At 38.1% G+C, this 24,215-nt stretch overlaps 2 protein-coding genes across 3 annotated transcripts in view; one reads left to right on the top strand and one right to left on the bottom strand.

The window, feature by feature from the left end:
• LOC142340621 (cyclin-dependent kinase 2-associated protein 1-like) overlaps nt 1–24,215 on the top strand; it is a 575,438-nt gene that overhangs the window by 442,485 nt on the left and 108,738 nt on the right. The window lies entirely within an intron of this gene.
• Nucleotides 37–15,776, bottom strand: LOC142340615 (GATOR1 complex protein NPRL2-like). The gene is made up of 4 exons (XM_075391304.1): nt 15,601–15,776; nt 2,303–2,461; nt 933–1,654; nt 37–522 (listed from the first exon to the last, which is right to left on the bottom strand). The coding sequence occupies exons 1-4, from the start codon at nt 15,721–15,723 to the stop codon at nt 60–62; spliced, it is 1,467 nt and encodes a 488-aa protein (XP_075247419.1). The 5' UTR covers nt 15,724–15,776; the 3' UTR covers nt 37–59.

The following is a 24,215-nucleotide window of genomic DNA, read 5'->3' as shown; positions in this document are numbered from 1 at the left end:
ACTTATAGATTATTCATATTTTCTCTGGATTTAAGATTCTGAAAAACTAACATCTAAAATTATTTCATGTAAATAACAACCCCTGGTGAGCATTCAAGCATTGTTTCAAATTCCGTAAGAGGAACGTCAAAAATGCATGCCAGCTCTTCTGTATGATGTGATCCGTCGAAGAACTTCATCTTCAATTTGGACAGCGCGGTTTCTGACCTCTGAATTGTTCTTTGGATCTCTGCTTCGGTTGGAGGCTCTTCTTCGATGACACCGATCGTTATTCTGGGATAATTTCTTGGCAAAGTGTTGGAACCCAAAACTGGACTCGGTAGAGGCATTGGAGGTAACTGTCGCATAGTGCTACTGCTGGTTGAGATACTGGTACTTTTGGCGAATCCTTTGTCAATACCAGGTGGTCCTTTATTGTCTGGGTATTTAAAGCCAGGAAAGTTGGTAGCACTAAGGTCAACTTTGCTAGCTGTTAAGGGAGCCGTTTCCAGGATCTTTTTCTCTATCTGCTCCAGAAAAGGCCTGAAATCAGACAAGAATGATTTGCTTCCTTCATCTCAAAAACAAAAAAAGTGTTTATTCGCTCATTTTTAATCTAGAATCTATTGCTTCAGTTTAAAAAAATATGGAAGACCCAATGCCTAAAGAGCCGTAACTGAAATGACACTTTGTTGAAGAAGGGAGGCTGTTAGTTTGACTCATCCTCTTTCGTCGTTAGTTGTTTGTTTTCTAATGCTGTCTGTCTTTTGTTTTGCTTCCTCAGCTGATGTTTATATATAATCATTTTATTGATAGATTTAATCAATACGAAATGCTTTATGAAGACGTAGTGCTGGGAGGGCCCCGGACCAGCCAATATTCACCCAGTGTTGGGGAGGGGCGTTTCTTAATTTACCTATTTTTTATTCTATTAAAAAGCCCAGAATACTTACAACTTATTGACTAAACAGGGATATTTGTGAATTTTGCTCAGAATTCCATGACGAACGCCAAACTGCACCAGTCTCCTCAAATCCAAAATATCTGCAAATTCGTGTGCTACTTTCTTTAAAGGTATATGGTTGGATAGCAGCGAAAAGACTTTAGAAACATGCTCAATTGTCACAGAGTGGTTATAGTTCACTCGAACGGCATCGAAACATTTCTGTTGCAAGTTTTGATCGCTCAAAAACGAGTTAAATAATGAAGTCAAAATGTAAAGGTCAGAGAAACGGAACGAAGGTAACATGACAATCAACTTTGAGTAAAGAAGGTTTTTAAGGCAAGATAACACCAAAGCTTCTTCAGCTGAAGTTACGGTGATAATTTCCTTCACAGTTCTTAACCCGTTGATAAGTTTAATAACACGCACAGATATCAAGTCCCAATGGCCGCGTAGTAAATTTACAGGTGAGCAAGTTAAAGTTGGAACATCACTGAGTAAAACTTTCAACTTCGACGATGAGCTTTTAACAGCCGGCTTCAAGGCCAGAGATGTAAGATCTGGTAATACCATTTGGACAAAGCCGTCGCTTTTCAGTCCTTGGAATATTCGCGATATGATTGCTTGCATTTGGGAGTCATTCAGATTTGAGATGAAACTCGATTCCTCTTCCATTCTGACGAAGCACAGCTCCAGCTTCTTAATGACACATTCGTATACTGTCGTGTCAGCCTTAAAAGAAAACCCACAGAGTTTCTCTAGGTCTAGATCCCAAACTCTTAGCAATTAGGACGATTTCATGCCAGGCAATAATTTTAAGGCAATGCGCTCAAAATATTTACCTGTTCGGCCATAGAGGCAAGGAGCTCAAGAAACAGAAAATGTCGGATCTAAATGGCTCTGCTGGCGTTTTCACCCCCCCCCCCCTATATTTTGATATCATATTTTATCACCCTATGCATTACTTAATCCCGAAAACTTACTTTTCCAGCAAGCATAACCCTTTCCCGATTCCGTACTTAACCCTAATTTCTAATTTCTTTCCGATATAAATATAAAATTCAAGAAAAAAAAATATGATCACGGATAAATTTTTTGGTATGGACAATGATTTTAAATCTCGACTTAAAACCAATTGATTGCCAATAAACAAAACCACCTGAAACCTACAGTTGGTTGAAAATTAAGCTTAAATTCCACAAAATATTGAGAAAAAAATTATTTTTAAATTTTTTCTCACTATTGTGGAGATTAAGCATAATTTTCATCCAACTGTAAATTTCAGGTGATTTTGTTTATTGGCAATCAATTGGTTTTGAATCAACATTAAAAATGAATTTTTTAGCTCAACATTCAAAAGAAAAGGTGAAATGAAGGTACCTCGGCATTGAAGACGAAACAAGTGTTGAACCGAATGACTCCTCTCTCCGACTCATACTTGGACAGATCACGTTTCTGAATAGGGAATCCAACCACTGATAAATCGTAGTAAACAAACTTTATGATTCGATAGCACAACACATCCTTCGGGCTAATGTCCTACAATAGAAAAAAAAACATTGTGCTTCACTAATTTGAAACAAAGAAAGTGAAAGACCAGAATATAGCACCATTTTTGCTAACAACTTGATGACAAAAAATTGATATAGAAATACAGTGCTAAAATACTTACTTATTTACTGGCTAAATATAGTCATCAAGAGAAAGTGTTGTTTCTATGATGCAGACAACTCGATTACGATTAAAATTGGTGTTTATGAAAATTGACAGCCGCACCAAAATTTACAAATTTTATGACTGGCCAATCAGAATTGAGAAAATGTTACACTGCGTTCTGATTGCTTCATTGTGCGTGTCATATGATTTAAGGTAAGATGTAAACGTTAATATAAATATTCTCAGGAATCGCTTCCAGCAGAAAAACTTATTTTGGGTGAGCTGGTCCCATTTTTGTTTGTGAAAAATTTAAAGCGACCGAATGGCCACTGAGGCAGGGCCAAACGCGGTAGATTTCAGCATCTAGAGAAAGGCAAAGAAAATCGTAGTTTAATTCAACAAATAAAATTACAGTGTTTTAGATTTCTCGGCCAATCAGTTTTATATATTCTGAAAATTCTATATTTTGGTGCATTTATTTGTTGACAAGTCACGATATTTGAAAACTAATAAGCTCGTCCTTTTAGAGGTTATTCAACATCCTATCACTAATATGTCGGATTAAACAATTTATCTTCTTGACCGAAATCTGAATCAACAATAGACCGTACTTGGCCTGACCTTTTTGTTATTCGACCTCGCATTCATTTACTTTGAGCAGATTAGATAATTTTGAACTAGTTTTTTAAAACCCGGGTTCGTTTCATTGTGGAGATTTTTAAACCCAAAGCGAAGCTAAACATTCTACACACTTTTTACTATCAACCAATTCAAACGAGGCTTGGTAATGTGTTTGAAAATGATGTTCCGGCCTCACTCATTCACGTTTTTCTTGATAACTTCTGAACAAATCTAGCACAGAAAAAACTAGCAGATTAAAACATTACTTTGCCGTATGGAATGCAAAAGTTGATATTATATCAGAACGAAAAACGGGCGAGTACTCTTTGCCAACTAGCATTTAACTTTTTAATTGGCTTTTCTCGATAAGAAAATCACCATCTTCATAAATCTCACTTTCTCCGTAACTTCCAGGATGATGGAAAAACAACTTTGATTATTACACCACAGTCATCAAATTATACTGAAGTTTGATCAACATGCAAATAAAAATTAATGATAGAGAACTTAGTCCCAAAATTTTCAAGACCAAAAGAGATAAAAGACAAATTCATCCGAAAGCGAAACCATTGTTTTCAAATGTCGTGTCTGCACCATATTATAGCTACTCGATACACGTCACAAACTGAAAAATCCAAAAAAAAACAATAAGTGCGACGCCTCAATTATTTTAAAAGATATTTGATAATTACGAAAGAGCTCCTAACGCTATCACCAATTTAAGGATTCAAAAATTTGAACACTAAAATGTGATCGATTCTGATCAATGAATTAAAAATTCGAAAATCGCTTGTAAAGCAAAAATTACAACCGCTCTGGATACAGAAATTCGCCCTTCATAATCTGTAGAAGCAAATGATTTTCTCGAAGAAAAAATAAAGCACCCCTGAAATATTACGAAATGGTTATTCAATCGGACGGCTTCCAAAATTGACTTCCTTATAATTTTCGACCTATATAAGAAAATTTAACAGTCAGAACAGTCTTACCAGGTTTTTATAATCCAAAGAATTTAGATTTTATTGCTGCTCTCTTTTCATTTTAGTATGACGTGTTCACACTTTTGAGATGTATTTCGGCATACAAAACAAGATAAACAGGAAGCCCAGTGCATTAAACTGCCTTATAGTCCCTCAACTGGATTTCGCACTTAAGTGCTTCAAGTGCTTAATCTGAGGAAGGTGATGTGAAGGCCTAAATCCAAGGTGAAATGGTCCGTTTTTGAGGTTTAGACTTTTGAGATTTCCAGGTTGTAAAAATTTTGCAGTTTTTCTACGTTTTTTTTTAACTTTTGAAATTTAGACATGAGTTAATGATTAGGTTCTAGCACTGCAAAATTGCTTTAGAGCACATGAGCTTCAAGAACTTCAGCAACTTTTCCGTAATTATTCTTCATTTTTAACTTTCATAAACCTTTTTTGTAGTTTTTGCACCTAATAGTCTAATAAATTTCCAGCAAGGTTTTTTATAGTCTGTGAGTCATAACGAATTAAATTTGTGTGGGAAAGAACAAGTCTTTAAGACTTAATTAGCAGCAAAACCTTTTTGTCTTCCATTTTTGTCTTTTTGAGATAAAGCGTTTAATAAAAACAAATTGATTGCATTCTTGCGTACATCTAAGCATCACTGTTTTGGTTCTGATAAATTAAAAACCAAGATAATCTTTGAGTTTTTTTTCAGGTAATTTCAAGTATTCCGACAGTTTTTGCCGCCTCTTGTTTGTCAAACAAGATTTCCCTTAGATGCTCAGTTTTTTCTCAATCTTTTGCATTTTTGACAGAAAAAATTAGTACTCAACATCCTAGTATACAAGTATCCTTAATTTAAACATTTTTTTTACATTTTTCAAAACTCTTGGAAAAATTAATTATGTTTGGCTCGTAATGCTCAATTGGCAAGATGTCAAGATCGAAGATTTTCATTTTTATCCTTCAATTTTTGTCGTACTGTTTTTTTTATTTCGTAAAATTTTCAAACTTCGTCCCCAGAAAACTTTAAGAATTTGAAACTTTATCGCCATTCAATTTCTCAGCGTGTGATTTCGAATAATATCTTCCAATTTGTGAGAAAGCAGGAAGGTACTAGGTGGTCCCTCGTGACCACGTCTATCTGCTCCATTCTCAATCTACAACTTTTGAGTAAACTTGTAAAATGTTAAAATTTGTAAGAACTGAACTTTTTTCTTTCTTAGATCACCAAACAAAACCGACAAACGTCGCGCAAATTGCTCTCAAACGACCGGCGAGCGGTTTGCTTCGGTAGTACCCGGCTGGGGCTCAGAGTTGCTCGCATGTTGGCTGAAGTGGGGGTTGAAATAGGGATGGGGGGTCAAACTAACACTCCGTCACACCATGAAATTGTCGCTTCAAAACAATTTTACCGAATCGCATTCTTAGAGACTTGTGAGGCGTAAGTATCTAAGAGAACTTAGTGTCCTCCGAGCGTTACCTGTTGACCCGGTTTTTGTGGACGAAAAGATAAATGGGTCAGACGAAAACTCGGTTAAGCGAAAAGCACATAAGACCACGGGACTAATATAATTGCTAAACTACATTTCAGAGCAATTAAAAATTTAATTATGGAGTCTTTAGGCAGAATATAGGCAGAATAAAATTATCAGATCAGAAAAAAGAAAGTAATTCTTCCACTTTAAGAAACATCGCCGGACAAAATCCACGAAATAGATTTAAAAGACCCAAAGATTAACACGGAATCGACTAGCATCGGGCGAATTGCTCTAACCTCAGACGAGCATGGGGGAGGGTGCGGATGGGTCACGAATAGGGGAGCGGGCGAGCGTGCAGATTTACGGGTGGAATGAGGTGGAGGGGTGGAGTGGGAGGTCGGTGTAAAGCTTAGGTTAAGGAAGATTTAAAAATTTATACACAAAATATGCAAAATGTAATGAATGTAATGTAATGAATGAAAATCGTTTGTGGTTAATACCCAAACCGAAAAAGGAAAAATAACATTAAAAAATAGGCGAAAAATAGCCTAAAGTTTGAACATTGATATCTCATCATCGGCAAAAACGAATATCAGATTGCTCTCAAAATAATACTTTGCACTTCTCAGGCTTTTACGAGATACCACTCATATCTTCTCACCTGGAACCTACCAACCAGACGCTTTTGATTCAACAAAAAACATAGCTTTACTTGAAGTAGACGAATTACTCCAAAACTATTGTTGTGGAAATATTGCTAGCTTACATGGTAAGCTAGCCTCACTGGTCAGGGGGTAAAAAAAAGTGGGGGTCAAAACTTGGCAAAACACAAATTTTATAACACAAATTTAAGACTCTTCTGCAATATAAGACTTGTCGAGCACAACATCACTGCAGAGAGACGTAAGGTCCTTGCGCTTTGCCAGTTTATCTCGAAGTCAAACCAGTCGGCCACAATGAAGTGATGTCAGAACAATGAATCGAACACTAGAAAACAAAGTTGCCTTAATTAGCGATATGAGCTCCAAGCTATCTTGCAAAGTCTAAAAAAACAAATTCTCTCCAATTTTTATAACACAAAAACTATCAGGATTAAATACATGCATATTTTTACTCAAGTTCTTCCATGTAGATAAACTTGCTTATAATGCAAGACTTTTAGTTGAAAAAACAGATCATTGAAGATTCACCTTTAGAAAAACAAGGAGCTTGATGGAGCCATATTAAAATCTTTATCTTTTAAAACAATGAGGGCAAAAGACCAGTCAAAAACAAATGTAAAACTAAATTGGGGCATTGTATGTCTGAGGAGTTACGTTTGACGTCTCAGCAAAATTGGCAGTTTTTGATTACTTACGATTGCGTTATTTTCGTCATACAGATTCTGATTAAATTTGGTCACTTTGAGAGCTAGGACAATACATTTTGTTAGATCATAGGGCTTTGAAAAGAAAAACTACAGCTGTCAGAGTCAATCCGACAATCAGAGGGTCAAAAACTTTTCTCTCAATGGAAAATACTTGGAGAAGCCGCTTTGGGAGCAAAAAGATGGTCCCCATAATCCAATTAGCGGAAAACCCAGAAAACTAACAACATTCAACTTATGCCCACTAATTAGATTTTATTTTCTGAAAGAGGAAGCCAGCTAAACGCACTAGCAATATTTATTTGAGCCAGAAGAAAATCGAATACTTTTCAAAAATAACTAAATTTCCAGAACCTAAAGCTGAATTTTGCGAAGAAGAAACAATCTGAAAGCAAGAGTGACAAAAATTTATTGATCGACCCGCGTAATCAACTATTTATTAACCAACGCTCAGGTAACGAACCTTTTCCTTATTAAAAACGTTAAAACTCCCTGTGGAGGGCCAAACTCCAAGAACTGTCCTTCACACCATGAGTATAGGTCTCCAAAACATTTTTCTGGGAATCGCACAACTACAGACTCCTGAGCTGAGAGGCTTTAAGAGAACTTAATGCCCTCTGGGCGGTACCTGTTTATCCTGTTTTTGAGGACGAAAAGTCCTATGGGTCAGACGAAGTAAACAGTCAAGCAAAAAATCGCACAAAAAAGGAAACAGGACTAATACAGTTGCTACAAACTTCGTTTGCGAGCAATTATTAATGCAGTTCAAAAAATTTCATTTCAATAGGATCTGCATGTTTGTAGTTCATTGGTAAGAAATGAAAAAAATATTTGAAAAATTAAAATTAAAAAAAAATCAAAAGTTCCCTCTAGAGGAAAAGACCTTGAAATCGTTTTAAAATTTGATTTTTAAATCCTCCTTAAGATTGAAACGTTAACATATACAACACATTTAACTGCGGATACTAGTGAAGAAGAAAATCTCGAAAGCACGTTGCTAATTGTTTTCACAATTGATGCACAAGTTTTCTCCAATCATAAGAATTTTTCTTATCCTTTCTACATACCGGGGGTTGTTGTTCAGCTCACTACTCAACAATCGTCATCATCGTTTGGAGTTGTAAATTGTAAACAAAACTGAAATTCATATAGGACTTGTCGAGCAAAACATCACTGCAGAGAGACGTAAGGTCCTTGTACTTTGCCAGTTTATGTCGAAGTCAAACCAGTCGGCCACAACTTGATCCCAAAAAAAAACAATGACAGTACACAAATATTTGCTACGCATTTTTTTCAAGATCAATTGAGGAGATATCGGCAATTTCGAGAACACATTTTCCAAACGAAATGAGCTCAGAACAATGAATCGAACACAGTAGAAAACAAAGTTGCCTTAATTAGCAATATGGGCTCCAAGTTATCTTGCAAAGTCTAAAAACAAAATAAGTTCTCTCCAATCTTCAGAAAAATCGGCCCCAAACAAACGAAACAGTTTTTTAATTGAAAATATTAATAATAAGCTAAGCAATACTATTTTCAATCATGAAACAAAGCAACTATAGATGTCATATGTAACACAAAAACTGGCAGGATTAAATACATACATATATTTACTCAAGTTGTTCCTTGTAGACCAAATTAGCGTTAAAAAGGTCTGTTATAAACCTCACGCTGAAACGAAACAAATTTCAACGCCCGCAGTTCCAAAAAAGAGACGCACTATTTGAACAAATTCCAAATTGAATAGTCTACACTCAAGATTTTTCACTGATACCATAGCCTACGCAGGATAATTCGATCAGCTGAAATGGACTGATGAAAAAGTACTAGTTGATTATAAATTCACCCCTCAAAATTAGGGTCCGAAAAATAAAGCTTAAGCGACAAAAAACTTCTCAAACTTCAATGCAGCTTAAGTGAAAGGGCCGACAAAAAGTTAAAACAGATAAACTTGCTTATAATGCAAGACTTTTAGTTGAAAAAACAGATCATTGAAGTTTCACCTTTAGAAAAACAAGGAGCTTTATGGAGCCATATTAAAATATTTATATATTAAAACAATGAGCGCAAAAGACCAGTCAAAAACAAAAGTAAAACTAAATTGGGGCATTGTATGTCTGAGGAGTTACGTTTGACGTCTCAGCAAAATTGGCAGTTTTTGATTACTTACGATTGCGTTCTTTTCGTCATCCAGATTCTGATTAAATTTGATGACTTTGAGAGCTAGGACAATACATTTTGTTAGATCATAGGGCTTTGAAAAGAAAAACTACAGCTGTCAGAGTCAATCCGACAATCAGAGGGTCAAAAACTTTTATCTCAATGGAAAATACTTGGAGAAGCCGTTTTTGGGAGCAAAAAGATGGTCCCCATAATCCCAAAAAGCGGAAAACTCAGAAAACTAACAACATTCAACTTATGCCCACTAATTAGATTTTATTTTCTGAAAGAGGAAGCCAGCTAAACGCACTAGCAATATTTATTTGAGCCAGAAGAAAATCGAATACTTTTCAAAAATAACTAAATTTCCAGAACCTCAAGCTGAATTTTGCGAAGAAGAAACAATCTTAAAGCAAGAATGACAAAAATTTATTGATCGACCCGCGTAATCAACTATTTATTAACCAACGATCAGGTAACAAAACTTTTCCTTATTAAAAACGTTAAAACTCCCTGTGGAGGGCCAAACTCCAAGAACTGTCCTTCACACCATGAGTATAGGTCTCCAGAACAGTTTTCTGGGAATCGCATAACTATAGACTCCTGAGCTGAAAGGCTCTAACAAAACTTAATGCCCTCTGGGCGGTACCTGTTTACCCCGTTTTTGAGGATGAAAAGTCCTATGGGTCAGACGAAAAAAACAGTCAAGTAAAAAATCGCATAAAAAGGAAACAGGACTAATATAGTTGCTGCAAACTTCGTTTGCGAGCAATAAATAATACAGTTCAAAAGAGCTCATGTCAATAGGTTCTGCATGTTTGTAATTCATTGGTAAGAAATGAAAATAATTAAAAAATTAAAATTTAAGAAAGATCAAAAGTTCCCTCTAGAGGAAAAGACCTTGAATTCGTTCAAAAATTTGATTTTTAAATCCTCTTTAAGATTGAAATGTTAACATATACAACACATTTAACTGCGGATACTAGTGATGTAGAAAAACTAGAAAGCATGTTGCTAAATGGTTTTCACAATCGATGCTAAGTTTTCTCCAATCATATATGAATTTTATCCTTTTACTATCCTTTCATTATCCTTTCTATATACCGTGGTTTGTTGTTCAGCTCACTACTCAATAATTTTCATCATCGTTTTGAGTTGTAAATTGTAAACAAAATTGAAATTCAAAGCTTTTTCCAAATTTCTTTAAAAGACCGCGAGACTAATGTGATTGCTGCTAACTTCGTTTGAGAGCAATTAAAAATTAGAATTTTGGCTTTTTTCCAAAACTTCAATTAATACTTCTTTAAATACACTTTCCCGGATAACAAAATTTTAAAAGCAAATTTGTAACAGTGTTACCATGGTATTGCTAAGAAATGAAAAGAATATTTTTCTAAAAATTATCAATTTTAATTTAAAAAATAAATGTCAACAGTTGTCTCTAATGGCCAATGTAATGAGTAACAGAGAAGCTTGGAAGTTCCTGTGTTTTTCAGTGTTAAAATGTTTCAATAAAAAATTACTAGGGACAAACCTTTTACTGACCCGTTCTGGGTTCATCCAGCGATGTTTTTTATCTAAAAAAGGCAACAAATGAAAAATTGATAAGAAACAAAAATGATTTTCGATTCTGCATTAAATTCCATTGGTCTGCAGTAATTACTTTGAGCAGAGATTTGATGTGAAGTTTAAGAAGGTTCTAAACTGATGAGTTATCAGTTTCTACTTTTTATATTACACCAATAGGTGACAACTAAATTGTTATTTCTAGTAAGAGAATACAATTGTGAAAATGAATTAAGAAACGCGCAAAACGCTCTCGACAACGGGCTTTGAAGTTATTTTCAGAAAAATTACATGTCGGTGATATTGAGAAAAGCAGGCGCATGCATTTGGGAAAACGCTTTTTCCCTATACTACCTCAGAGCTTGACCAAAAATATTCGTCCCCACGACCGCAAATGGAATGACTTGTTAGCAATCAGTTGATGGAGGATTATTACCATTTAAAACTATATCAACGTTATTTTCAACAACCGAAAGTAGTCTCACCGCTAATACTTATCGACATACAATCATAGTAATTTTAGTTACATAGATTTCCGGAAAAGGGACAATCACTCAAAATAATGCCATCTAAAAGAATCCGAACCAAAAAGTGCCCGTTATGGTTTAAGAGCACCAGGTTGAATCTGGTGAAAATCTGCAATTTCTTCCAATAAAAAGGCAAAATGTAGCCTCCAATGATAAAGGCCTGTCTAAGTTGTGATAAATTTATTCAATTAGCCCAATTGTTGTGATAAACTTAATTAGTTGTTTCATATATCAACGAATGATGATCAGGCAGCCACGGTGGTTCCCACCTGCAATCAACATCTGGAGGTGAAAAACACTATCCAATTGTGGATAAGCTAGTTGATGGGAAAGGAGTCGAGTTCAAAACCCTCACTGAAAAGCTGAACAAAGACTGGATCATTTGTCTTCTGGAAAAAACAGTGGCTCACGTACGTGAAGCTGTCCTTTAAATCAAAAATGAGCAACTCAAACGCTAAACTTTAGCAGTAGTAGTAGTAGTAGAAATAGAATAAAAATTTGAGCACAGTTCAAGGGTTTCCACCCATTAGTCAGTCCAGTTTCACTATTAGTTTTGTAACAATGTTGCAATTCTCGCATCGGCATTGGAATCTTCATGTGCATTTGTTCACCGGGGAGTAGGCTTGTTCGAAGTAGTTCCAGTAGATGACAGTCAAAACGTCTTTTCTCGCATTTGCTCCTCTCAGCTTCCTCAAAACATGGTTGTACAGTGCCTTGTTCCTTCGGAAGTAACCATTGTGTCTTTGTGAGACGGTTTTTCGCAAGTGGGAAATCACCTCTCAATCGTTGTCTCGTGAAGGATTGTTCATCGCCATTAACAAGTAGTTGGTGGTCGAACTTATTGTTGATGATGTCAATGAACATCAGAAAGTCGTGTAACTCCATGTATTGTGAAAGAGGAAGTAAGTTGAGTGTACGCAGACGGTCTTTGTAGTCTTCGTTCGAAGAAAGGGTCCATTTTGTGGCCTTCTTCTGAACATTTTCCAATTGCTCCATGTTCATTTTGCTTGGCATCCAAGCCTGTGAGGCATATGTGAGTATGAGTATTACGAACCCAGTTTACGCGTTTAGTTTAGCCGTCCAGTGAGTTTTCTCACTCAAGTTTCTTTTGATTTGAAAAAGGGCACTCATCCCCTTGGAGCATCTTTCGCTGCAGTTCTTTGTCCAGTTTAGAGAGTCATTCACTATCAGTCCCAAGTCGATCTGAGATCGTGCAACGGGAAGACATTGGTTATTTAGGCTAGCTGTCATTTTGCCTTTCAGGTTCATAATATTTGTCTTGCTGATGTTAACCGACATTTTATTTTCCTTTAGCCATATATCTAATGCATCCACTGCACGGTCAAGTCTGCTTCGAGCACTGAAGATGGCTTTTTAATCATCTACATAACCGAGACTGTCCGCTTGAGGCATTGTGTCAGGCAAGTCATCAATGAACATTAAGAAAAGGAGCGGCCCTAATATCGAACCTTGAGGCACACCACTAGTTACTTTCTGCAATATCGATTTGTGATCGTTTATCTCAACAAACTGGGTTCTGTGGGTCAAATAGGAGACAATAGGCTTCAGCAGCTTTCCGCCTATTCAAAAGAGCCAACTTTCCAATCAGATTGTCTTGTGGCACAGTGACAAATGCCTTGGCAGAGTCAATAGACAGTACACAAGTTGTTCCTGCGAGTCAGTGTCTTTTATTTCATACAGTCTGTCCAGGAAAGTTAAAAGTTGAAGGGTGGCTGAGCGTTTCTTTCTAAATCCATACTGGGTTGCATGTAGACGATCTTTCACCGTCTCATAGAGCGCGTCAAAGTTGATCTTCTCAAAGACCTTGGAGCAACAACATGGTAGGCTTAACAGTGCAGGGGTCTTGCAGATTGCTTTCAAATTTTTGGATACGACTGAACACTGCCCTCGAAGACAGTCTTCTCGAAATTTTTCAAGGTCGTCTTGCATTGCTTCCTGGACTTTTCTTCCAAGTTTCTTCCTTTTGATGATCACAGCGAGTGTCCTTGAATTTTTCGATACTACAGTATTTAGCCGCTGCAACAGGTTGGAGGTCGAACTAGAGATCCAGGGTTGGAGTGAAGCGCGGTGTTGTGTCACAAGTGGTACCATAGTCTCAATTTTTTCCCATAGCCACGTGCACCAGTAATGAAGGAAGTGGTCCACATTAGTAGCAGTAGTAGTTCAGGCTTTAGGGTCTTCCCAGGGGTGCTCCAAGGCACACCTGTTTTCATGCCCTATTTCTAATCGTTTTTTGATAGTGGGTTGCACATCCCACATTTACATAAGATTTTCCACGTGCCTTTGTTGTTAAAATCGTATTTTGTATTCCAGTAGATGTCACTCACAGTTTTTATGCTCGATAGTGGTGTTGAATTGGAAGGAACTTTGGAAAAGATGTTGTAAAGTAGTTTGGCTCTGTGAAGGAAGTTTTCATCAGTCTTCCTCAGACGGTTTTTTGCTATTTTTAATTTCCTTCTTGTGCTTTGTCTAGCCTTTTCAAAATCTTGATATGCGAAGTTTACTTTGACGTCGAATTTAGTGTCAAGTAACGATAGAAGTAGTAAATCGTGCATTTCGACATACAATTTAGGGGCAACAGTTTAAGTGCTATTAGCTTTTCTTTGTAGGTGCAGTTCCTTCCACTTAGTATCCATGAAGTAGCTCTTTTCTGTAGCTTTTCAAATTTCTCCATATGGTGTCTGTTTGGGAGCCAAGCTGGAGAAGAGTAAGATAGTATTGGCTCGACATAGCCAGTGTAGGTATTCAATTTATTTTTAATGAGGCGCTGTCGGTCATGCTTCGTTTTATTTGGTAGAATGCTTTTGTTGCTTTCGAAAGCCGGTGATTAAAGTTGTTATTCCAGTTGAGATTTTTGGAAACAATGAAACCAAGGTCCCGTTGACTATCAACCTCTCCTAGCTCCTGATTTTTAAAGTGAGGCTTTTTGTTCGCTTTTGAGAGAGAGAAGCTTACCTTTTGATGCATTTAGTGTCATGTGATTTCGATCGCACCAGTTTTCGATTCCTTCCACGCTCTTTTTCAATTCTTCCTGATTTACGCTAATCAGTTTGAAGTCGTCTGCGAAAGCAAAATTTTCAGTGAGAGGAGTTTCTGATGGAAGGTCATGAAGAAACTCCTCTCACTGAAAATTTCTGTAGCAGTAAGGACGAGTTTTCTTTAAGGACGACTTTCTTTTAGTACTATTGAAACCAATGGTTGCAGTAACAACGAGACTATAAAAATATTTAGACGAACTACAATCTATAAAATCAAAAATAAATTATTTTGTTCAAAAAAACTAGTCCTCTACCTGAAATCGTTCTCGACCAAAACTAGCGAGCCCAGCATAAATTTCTGGTTTTTCAGATATTGATAAAAAGTCATTTATTACACGGCAGTTACCTGATGAAAAATCTGCAAAATTTTTGGTGCTCCCAATTTAAATCCAAAGTTAGTGGAGTGCCGCCTCTTTTTATTATTATTATAAAGGATTTAATGATCTAAAACTCATAACGGACACTCCTGTTTCAGTTCAGTTTACGTTTCAGTTCGTCCCGTTCAGTTTATTGTTTCAGGAAGACGAAAAACGCCTTATTCTTGTTTCCTTTGGATCCGTTTTTGTTGCCAGGATACGCAAAAGCAAAGCGACTGAAGATAAATACTGTGCAGACGGTTCATACCGCGCAAATCTCATTATTTGTAAACGTTTCAGCTCAATTAAAAACTACCTCAACAGAGGGGATAAAGGCATTTAAAAAGAGGCTTCAAATAATTTTTATCAGAGCTGATTTTGCAACAAAAAAAATGAATAAATGAAATCAATTTTGAGACTCGTTCTATTTGACCTTTTGGTACTTCAGGGCCGCCAATTAAGTTAAGCTGCTATAAACTATAAAAGAGGGCAATCTAACCCCCAAAAAATAAGAAATCGAGGGTGAAAGTTCACTTGTAAAGTAGTCGGACGAGGAAGAAAATAAGCTGTAGGCCAATTCGCAGGACATGACTAAAATAATTGCAACAAATTTTGTTTGAGAGCAATAAATAACTACTACCATGTCCTACTCTTCTGGGAATCAGAGCTATACCACGAATACGAGTTATAATAATGAAAGCATGTAAGCTAAGTTTTTTGTTTATGTCTTTATAATCAACCATCGCATAATAACGCTTTACTCCCGTGTCAACAAGACACAGGAGTAAAATATGAGACATTCAGACTTCGGCTGAAGCATTTTCTAGAAACTATAACTTATGTTAAGTCTACCACGTGATAGTAGTAGTCAGAGATTGAGGGTTAACCCAAGCCCTTAAAACTAAGCCATAAAATTTTTACCTTGTAGTCGAAAGATTTAAACATCTCGTCAGATATGAAACCACTGGGCGCCTGTGCGCGAATTTCGGGTCCTCTCGTTTCCCAAAACTTTACAAAGAATATGCATTTCAGTTCAGTGCACATACCTGAAGAACTTTTTGGACACTTTTGTGTTTAAAATTGACGCAAATTAATTCAAAAATGAACATAGAAAGAAATGACATTGAAAACAGCAAATTTACGTCCAATTGCTAGTCTGTAGTCCTGACGCTATTGGAGTTGCATTAGCTAGAGACAGGTTTAAACATGTCAATATGAATTTCCAACAAAGTGCTTCTCAGACAGCGCTATGCCATCAGAGAAATGCCAAGACAGCTCAGTCAAACTATCTAATTAAGGAAATTATCAAGGATACAACAAAATCGGAGATAGGAGCATCTAGCTAGCTGGCTTAACGCGCTTCCGTTATCAAAACATGGTTTTGACCTCACGAAGACTGAGTTCCGTAATGGAATAGCACTTCGCTACACCTGGGAAGCGAAGAACACGCCAGCTATATGCCCACGCGGGAAACAATTTAGCCTCACCCATGCCTAATTGTGGTGATAAACTTATTGAATAGAACAAATTTACCTCCGCTGTATTTTCAAATGCGTATGCGCGCTGGGCTGAATCAAACCTACACCTTTCCAAGCCACGCCACCCCAGCCGTAGGCAAGTGAACCAATCTCCCACCCCGACACATCACATCAGGTCGTATCATTCCAACTGATTTCATTTTTAAAACAATTTCTTGTGTTTTTGAATGTTAGCAAATATATAGACGAGGGTCAAGTACAGGGTTGTGTGCACTCCTGTCGATGTGCCAAATTGAGCTAGCATTGCCTAATCATATCAAGGACAATTTCGAAAAAGTTTTCAACGAGACTTTGCCATCTTTTCGTGATGCTGTTCTAACGATTAAGAAAATTAAGGGGCACAAAACGGCTAATGAGCCAATGCAGTTTCTGATTAACGGTCTGCCCGAAAATGCAAATTTTATAACAAACTTATAGAGATAACCTGGTAACCTCGTAACTGGTAACTGATAACCTCGTCTGACACGAAGCTTCTTGACGAGGTTATCACTTTTATGGGTCTAAAATCAGACGGAAATATTGTGCAAGCAAGACGCCTTGGAAAGTTCAAAAACCCTGCTAACAATGAAAGACGCCTTTATAGACCAATTCTGATTGCAAAAAACAGTCCACACTTCATGGAAAATTGTTTTGTACGCAGCCATTATCTAAAAGATTTTCGCATTCCAGTGTATATCAAAAAGTTTTTGACGCAATCCGATCGAGAATTGGAATAGAACATTCTGTCAAAGAGATTTCAGATGATCGGTGAAGGCAAAAGTGAAAAGGATTTTCGAATCAGAAATTTACAATTTTTCTACCAGGGAAACCTGACAAACTTGAATGAATCGGTAAATTGACTAACAACGAATGCTAATTGTCTACATGTAAATTGCCAATCTATCAATTGTCTTAAAAAACGTTTAAAATTGCTGAAAGTAGTGCAGGTGGAAAAAATTAGCTTAATATTCCTTACAGAAACTTGGCTCAATAACCAGATCACAGATTCTGAAATAATTCCTGGTGGATCACACACTGTTATTTCACGCTTAGACAGAAAAAAAGGTGGACATGGCGGAGTTTTAATAGCAGAATCGTCCGCTATGTCCCATCTAGTATTTGATTTATCAGAAGACAGTTACCCCTTTTCAGCTGCTTGTGCAGTTTTCCAAATAGAAAAAGCTGTGTTCTTTATTGTAGTGTACAGACCACCACCGTCTTCGAAATTCTTCTTTAGCAATCATATTTTGATGGAATCGATTTCATTTTATATCAATAATTTTAATACATTCTGCCTTAAACGTGGTTTGAATTCGAATTTCGAGCTCTATGTTGTAGGTGATTTTAACATGCCCAAGGTAGCTTGAGCATGTCTCTCCTCGTCTAGTTCTTCAGATAAAGTTTTATTGGATTGTTTCACGGACTTAGGTCTAAATGAAATAATTAATGAGGCTACGCACATTCGTGGGAACTGCCTAGATCTCATTTTCACTTCTCTAGAGTCAATTCCATTCCATCTCCCAAAAGAGCCTTTCTCAGATCACTTTCCTATAATTTTCCAAGTTCCACTCATTAATAATTACAGAAGTATACGCATCTCTACTTACTCGAAATCATCTTTCAGTATTCAAGCGTTTAATCAAGAGCTTTTTTCGCTGTACGAAATTCTAACTTTCCAAATTAAAGCCTCTGATTTCTTTTCATTATGGTACTATGAGCTGAAAAAAGCGTTCTCGGTTTCGATAGCTAAGAAATGCCGACAGCGTGTATCAGCTCCGTTTTTCTACTCTTTGCAAACCATGCATTTGTTAAACAAAAGCGAGACGATCAAGAGAAGGTTGGAAAAAGATTGGACACTATCGGACTCATTGAAAATGAGGGAAAGTCAGAAAGAGCTTTCAGAGTCAATTGAACTTGACACGAGTCTTCTTACGAGCAAGAATGACTGTTTCAAACTACTCAGGACTCTCAAAGAGACTAGCGCTTGTCCGCCTGTGATAAATTACAACGGTGTCAATTTTTCAACTGACGATAAAAAGGCAAATGCATTCAATGATTTTTTCAGCTCTGTCTATAGTTGTAAAATTCACGAAAATGTTCCAACAGCTTTACATTCGAGTTTTAAATTACAAGATGTTACGTTTGGAGTTCTGGAAATTGAGAAAATATTGAGCAAATGTGATGACAGTTCTTCCATGGGCTCAGATCAAGTACCATCTTTTTTGCTTCGTGATGGCTGTCAAGTTTTAGCCCCAGCAGTTATGGCATTATTTCAAGTTATTCAAAGGTCCTCGCATTGGCCTAAGGAATGGAAAATCTCATATATCACACCACTACACAAAAATGGTCCAACAAGCGACGTTAAAAACTATCTTCCGATCAGCTTGCTTCCAAAGCTTTCTATTGTTTTTGAAAAAATGTTGTTCAATTTTTTGCATCCACTAGTTAGGCCGCTAGTCAGAAACGCTCAGCACGGTTTTATGAAGAGACGCAGCACAACTACTCAACTTATTTCATATTTTGATGTTCTTTACAACAATCTTGACAGAAATTTTCCTTATGCTAGCGTCTATTTTGATATCAAAAAGGCTTTTGATTCAGTTCCGCGTCATAAATTACTAACAAAACTGGCAGAATTTGGGTTTGACGACGCTTTTCTTCATTTTTTTTGTATTATCTCGAAGATCGACACCAAATTGTCCGTATAGGATCTTGTTTTTCTAGGCCCTCCGTTGTAACATCTGGTGTCCCACAAGGAAGTGTCCTTGGACCACTTCTGTTTATCTTGTACATGAACAATCTTGTTGACCATGTGCAAAACTCCCATGTTTACTTATATGCCGACAACCTAAAGCTGCTATGCGTTGATTGTTTCGAAGGTCTGCAATGTGACATCAATGGTATTTATGAATGGTCACGCAAAAATCAACTTGAATTTCATCCAGAAAAGTGTAAAGCGATGAACTTTAAATGCAGCCAGTCTCCCGTATTTCTAGGAGAATCGGAAATTCTTTTCACTAGAGAGATTATGGATTTGGGAATGCTAGTTACTGAGGATCTCTGTTGGACAACACATGTTAAGACAACACTTGCGAAATGTAAAAAAAATTTTAATTTTTTGAAAAGAAGCAAACCGTTTCAAGTTTTTATTCTCCGCAAGAAAACATTGTACCAAACGATGATTTTATCTATGCTACTTTACTGCTCCCAAGCTTGGTGTGTTACAACTGGTATTTTGAAAGTGTTAGAAAAGTTTCAGCGCAAAGTGTTGCGCTGGGTTAATAGGTCTGAGGATTACAACGAGACACTTTCAAAATTAAATTTGTATCCAATTTTCTATCAAATTGCGCCAGCTGACCTTATTCTACTATGGAAAACTTGGCATGGAACAATGGAGAGTGATTTAAAGCTACATGTCAATAGTGCGATACTCAGCTCCCGAGGATCAGTCAAAACTTTTTTTGAACAACCGTTGAACAAAAAACTCAAAACTGACAACTGTTTTCTTAGTCGAACTATCCACTCCGCCAATTACTTAATTTCTATCAACGTCATTGACTTTAGGTCATCTTTCAATATTTTTGTAAGAATTTAGATAATTTTCTCATAGCCAAAACACTTTCTTTTAATTACTATTGGCCTTGTACATATTTTCTTAAATGTCGCTGTGTGGACTGCAGATCTTAATTTGCTACTGTGCTTTGTTAATTTGTACTGTCATGTCTTTCTTTTACTATGTATTCCTCTTGTTGGAATTTAAGTCTTTTACTGCTACTACTACTATTACTACTACTACTACTACTACTACTACTACTACTACTACTACTACTGTTTCAACACTTTAATTCCAAATATGAAATAAAGGCACGGTTGGCAACAAATACAAATACAAATACAAATACAAACAAAACAAGAAGAGTTATTTGTTTGGTTATTCTGTGAAGTGCTGTACGACGAAATTGTTGAAGGCATTCTTTGACCCGGTTGCTGCTTTCTCCTGCAATCTGGTGAACGATACTTTGTTTCGTACACAGTCTCCTTCGATTTGACTCATCCACGTTTTCCGTTGCCCCCCAGGAGCGCGTCTGGCATGGGCGTATTGATCGGGCGGGTCCCAATCGAAGGCACTGCGGGCTAATCTTCCTGGTTCCATTCTCTGGATGTGACCGTACCATTTTATCCGTTTGAGCATGATCATCGTGGATAGTTGGGGCATTCGCGATCTTGACATAATTTCATCGTTCGTTGCTTTCTCCAGATATGACACACGTAGAATTCTCCGAAGACAACCACAGTGGAAACTCTCAAGTTTTCTCTCCATTAATTTCGAAAGAGTCCAAGTCTCTGAGCTGTACAGCACGGCTGATAAAACGAGTGCTTTGTACAAATTGCACTTGAGGTGCACGCTGAGCTGCTTGCTCTTCCAGAGATTTTGGAAGTTAGCAAACCGTTGTCTACCTTCTGCAAGTTTGCAATTGACTTCCTGGAGGTCTCCATGCTTGAGGCTGACATATGATCCGAGATACTTGAACGCTTCTATGTTTTCAAACTCGTTTCCGATAACATCTTGTACTTTGCAGGAAAACACGCGTGTGGCAGCTGCTTTAGGTTTGCCACAGTATCTCGATTGGTGAACTTTTCGGCCATTGACTGTTTTGAACTTCCTTTCACACTTGTCACAGGTGAGGCTCGCCTCTAGTTGCTCGAACTTTGACTTGTCGACGACATTCTTTGACAAACCGGCTTTGCAGAATCTTGTTTGGTACTACTACTACTACTACTACTACTACTACTACTACTACTACTACTACTACTACTACTACTACTACTACTACTACTGCTGCTACTACTACTACTACTACTACTAAACTGCTACATCTCTGTGATGTTATCAATCAATACCCAAATCAGAAACTGAACACTGTTGTAGTAATTGCTGGCTTCAGTGATCGCCGTAGTAGTATTGAAACTTTCATAGAGCCTTGGAAATTCCTCACTCAGCTCTTTATTGGTAAGTTTAGCCCAAATAATTTGATTGTCCCCAAAGTTATACCAACCAGCTGTAACCGCCTCATAAATAAAAAAATCAGTGCCCCTAACTGCGCTTTGTATAATTATATTGATTCTTGTGCCTTAAAACTGTTTATTGTTTCACCCTCATTTAGGAATGTTCTTGAACCTAACCTGTTTTGTAAAGACATCGTGCACTTCTCCTTTCATGGAAACCATGTTTTCACTATTATTTTGTATAACATCATTCAATACTTTAAATATCGTTGCTGCTATTACTCTCCTGTAATTAACTTCATCTAGTCCCCCTCAGCGCAGACTTCCCCACTTCTAGCCCGCAGCCTGATTGTTATTCAAACGCATTATCCGCTCTGCAAGGGTCCCCTACGTAGGGGAGGCGTCTGGTGTCATACGTGATAAAAATACTTTCACGTTAATTGCAGTGGCCTAGCCGCAGCGAAAGAGTGGACCAAAAACTTCAGCTACAAAAGCTGCTCTAAGGTCACCGCAGCCACCGAAACAGCAATCGCAACACCGGCACCACACAATGATTTGACCGTTCCCGATACTGCACTCATAGATCCTGCAACATCGCAAGCCCCCGAACGTTCCATCGCCGCACCATCGGATAAATTTTGGGATAACTTCCAGCCTCATCACGCTGTAACAGTGCGCGAAATATGCCGCGAGGTCGTCACATGGAAGCCAGCGTTCTTCACTCTTAGTACGAACAAGACAGGGGAACAGTTCGCCGAAGCCCTTCACAGTGTCCTCTCCCCGATTGCAGTAAACACCGATAGATCCGATATATCTCTGGCCCACTGTATGATACTGCCGCCTTTAACTCTCAGTCGAACAAAGAACACGGACGATGGATTGAACAATAATACCATCAAGCGTAGACTGCGTGCATGGCACTGCTGCAACTTCTCAGAATTGTTCTGTGAAGCGAAGGCAATCCAAATGAGAATGAATTCAAGGAACAAAAAGCAACACTCTGACCTCAAGATGTTCAACGAGTTCATATCTCGTGGTAAGGTCAGTAATGCTATTCGCGTTCTTTCATATGAGCATAAAGGCGGCGTGCTCGCAACTACCGATCTCATAGACGGCAGACCGGTCCTCGAGATTATACGCGATAAAGATCCTGAAGGGCAACCCCTGGAGCCCAAGTGCTATCAGAGCCAACATCCACGCACGCTTCCCTACTACCCCGCTGTTTTCGACAAAATCAGTACTAGGCTTGTCCGAAAGCATGCAATGAAGACTCATGGCAATGCCGGGCCTTCAGGTCTCGATGCCGATGACTGGCGCAGACCACATTCTGCTTTCGGGCAAACCTCCACGAGCCTGTGCAAGCTTCTTGCCAAGTTTGCTAGGAGGCTGGCCACGTCCGTAATATCACCAGATCATTTGATTGCAGACAATAGTTGTCGAATAGTGGCTCTGGATAAATGTCTAGGTATGAGACCTATTGGTATTGGTGAAGTAATGCGTCGCATCACCGGACGCATAATCGTCGACTGCATCAGGCAAGATCTTACATCCCTCGGTGGAAACATGCAGCTGTGCCTGGGCCAAAAATGCGGCCTAGAATATGCCATACATTCGCTTCGCCACAGTTTTTATGAACCCAAAAACGAAGCAATGCTCAATAGACGTTAAAGAAGAGAACGTGAAAGCCTTATGCCCAACATTGCATGTTGCCTTACGGAATTCCTATAGCCATCCGTCTCATCTCTACAGTGGTAGGTTGACCATTATGTCTCAGGAAGGTACGACACAAGGCGATCCCCTTGCGATGGCAATGTATGGAATCGCAATCCTACGCCTAATATCAAGACTTCGCAATGATTCCTTGACACAAAAATGGTAAACTGCCGATGGTAGCGTTGTTGGTAATTCGAAAGATATCAAGGCACTCTTCGACAAGCTCACTCAGTTTGGTGCCAAGTACGGATATCTTGTCAATCCTCCGAAGTGTCAGTTGATAATTAAGCGAGGAGACGAGCGCCAAGCGTCAACTGAGTTTGCAGGCACAAATGTGGAAATCACGCAGGGCGCTCGAGTCCTGGGATCATTTATCGGTAGCTCTGAGGCCAGTAAAAATTTCCTGAAAGATACAGAAATTAAATACACAAAAAGTTTGGACAGAATTGGTCAATTTGCTCTCACCTCTCCCCAGAATGCCTATGCATGTTTGACGAATGGGGTTCAACTGAAGTTGAGCTTCCTCTCGCATACTACACCCTCCATGGACGGGGCTCTGGACAAGGTGGACAAGCGGCTTGGCCGAGTCATACCGAACATCGTCGGCAAAGAAATAATCCAAGAGAAAAGAGAACTTTTTTCTCTCCCTCTCAGAATGGGTGGGCTTAACATCGCCCTCCCACAAATTCTTCATAAAAATTTTGAGCAATCAATTGAACTCTCAAGTCCATTGGCGTCATTTAATAATGATTCTTTCGAAATTCAACAATGTGAATTAGAACAAACCAAGGTCAGTCTCAGACAGAAAGCAGACATGCAACGTGAACTCATCTCGAAAAAATCCAGAGTCGAAAACAATCTACCAGAAATGAAGTATACCATCCAGCTGGCTTCGGAGAAAGGAACATCTAGCTGGCTTAATGTGCTTCCGTTATCATAACATAGCTTTGGCCGCACGATGACTGAGTTCTGTGATGGAATAGCCTTTCGCTACAACTGGGAAGCGAAAAACACGCCAGCTATATGCCCTTGCGGGAAAGAATTTAGCCTCACCCATGCTCTACATTGCGTCAAAAGCGGGTATACGCACCTACAAAACAACGAAATCAGAGACGTGTTTGCAAACCTGATGGAAGATGTTTGCCGCCGTGTCCAGATAGAGCCAAAACTTCAGTCGCTCGATGGAGAAATTTTCTCGAGTAATTCCACCACTACTGATGATGACGCTCGACTGGACATCAAGGCAAACGGTCTGTGTGTCTCCCGCTTTAATCGCACTTTCTTCGATGTGAAAATTTT

Source organism: Convolutriloba macropyga, chromosome 6 (genome assembly GCF_964194025.1).
Source record: "Convolutriloba macropyga chromosome 6, txConMacr16.3, whole genome shotgun sequence".
NCBI classification, from domain to species: domain Eukaryota; kingdom Metazoa; phylum Xenacoelomorpha; order Acoela; family Convolutidae; genus Convolutriloba; species Convolutriloba macropyga.
Note: the sequence above shows the minus strand (reverse complement) of the source record. Positions and strands in the feature narration are given on the sequence as shown.

Excerpts from the sequence above, each read along its gene's own strand:
- LOC142340615 (XM_075391304.1), bottom strand. The coding sequence starts at position 15,723 with ATGTGCACTGAACTGAAATGCATATTCTTTGTAAAGTTTTGGGAAACG. Across the intron at positions 2,462-15,600 it reads TTAAATCTTTCGACTACAAG|GACATTAGCCCGAAGGATGT; the intron begins GTAAAAATTTTA and ends TTTCTATTGTAG. Across the intron at positions 523-932 it reads CCCTGTTTAGTCAATAAGTT|GCCTTTTCTGGAGCAGATAG; the intron begins GTAAGTATTCTG and ends GTCTGATTTCAG.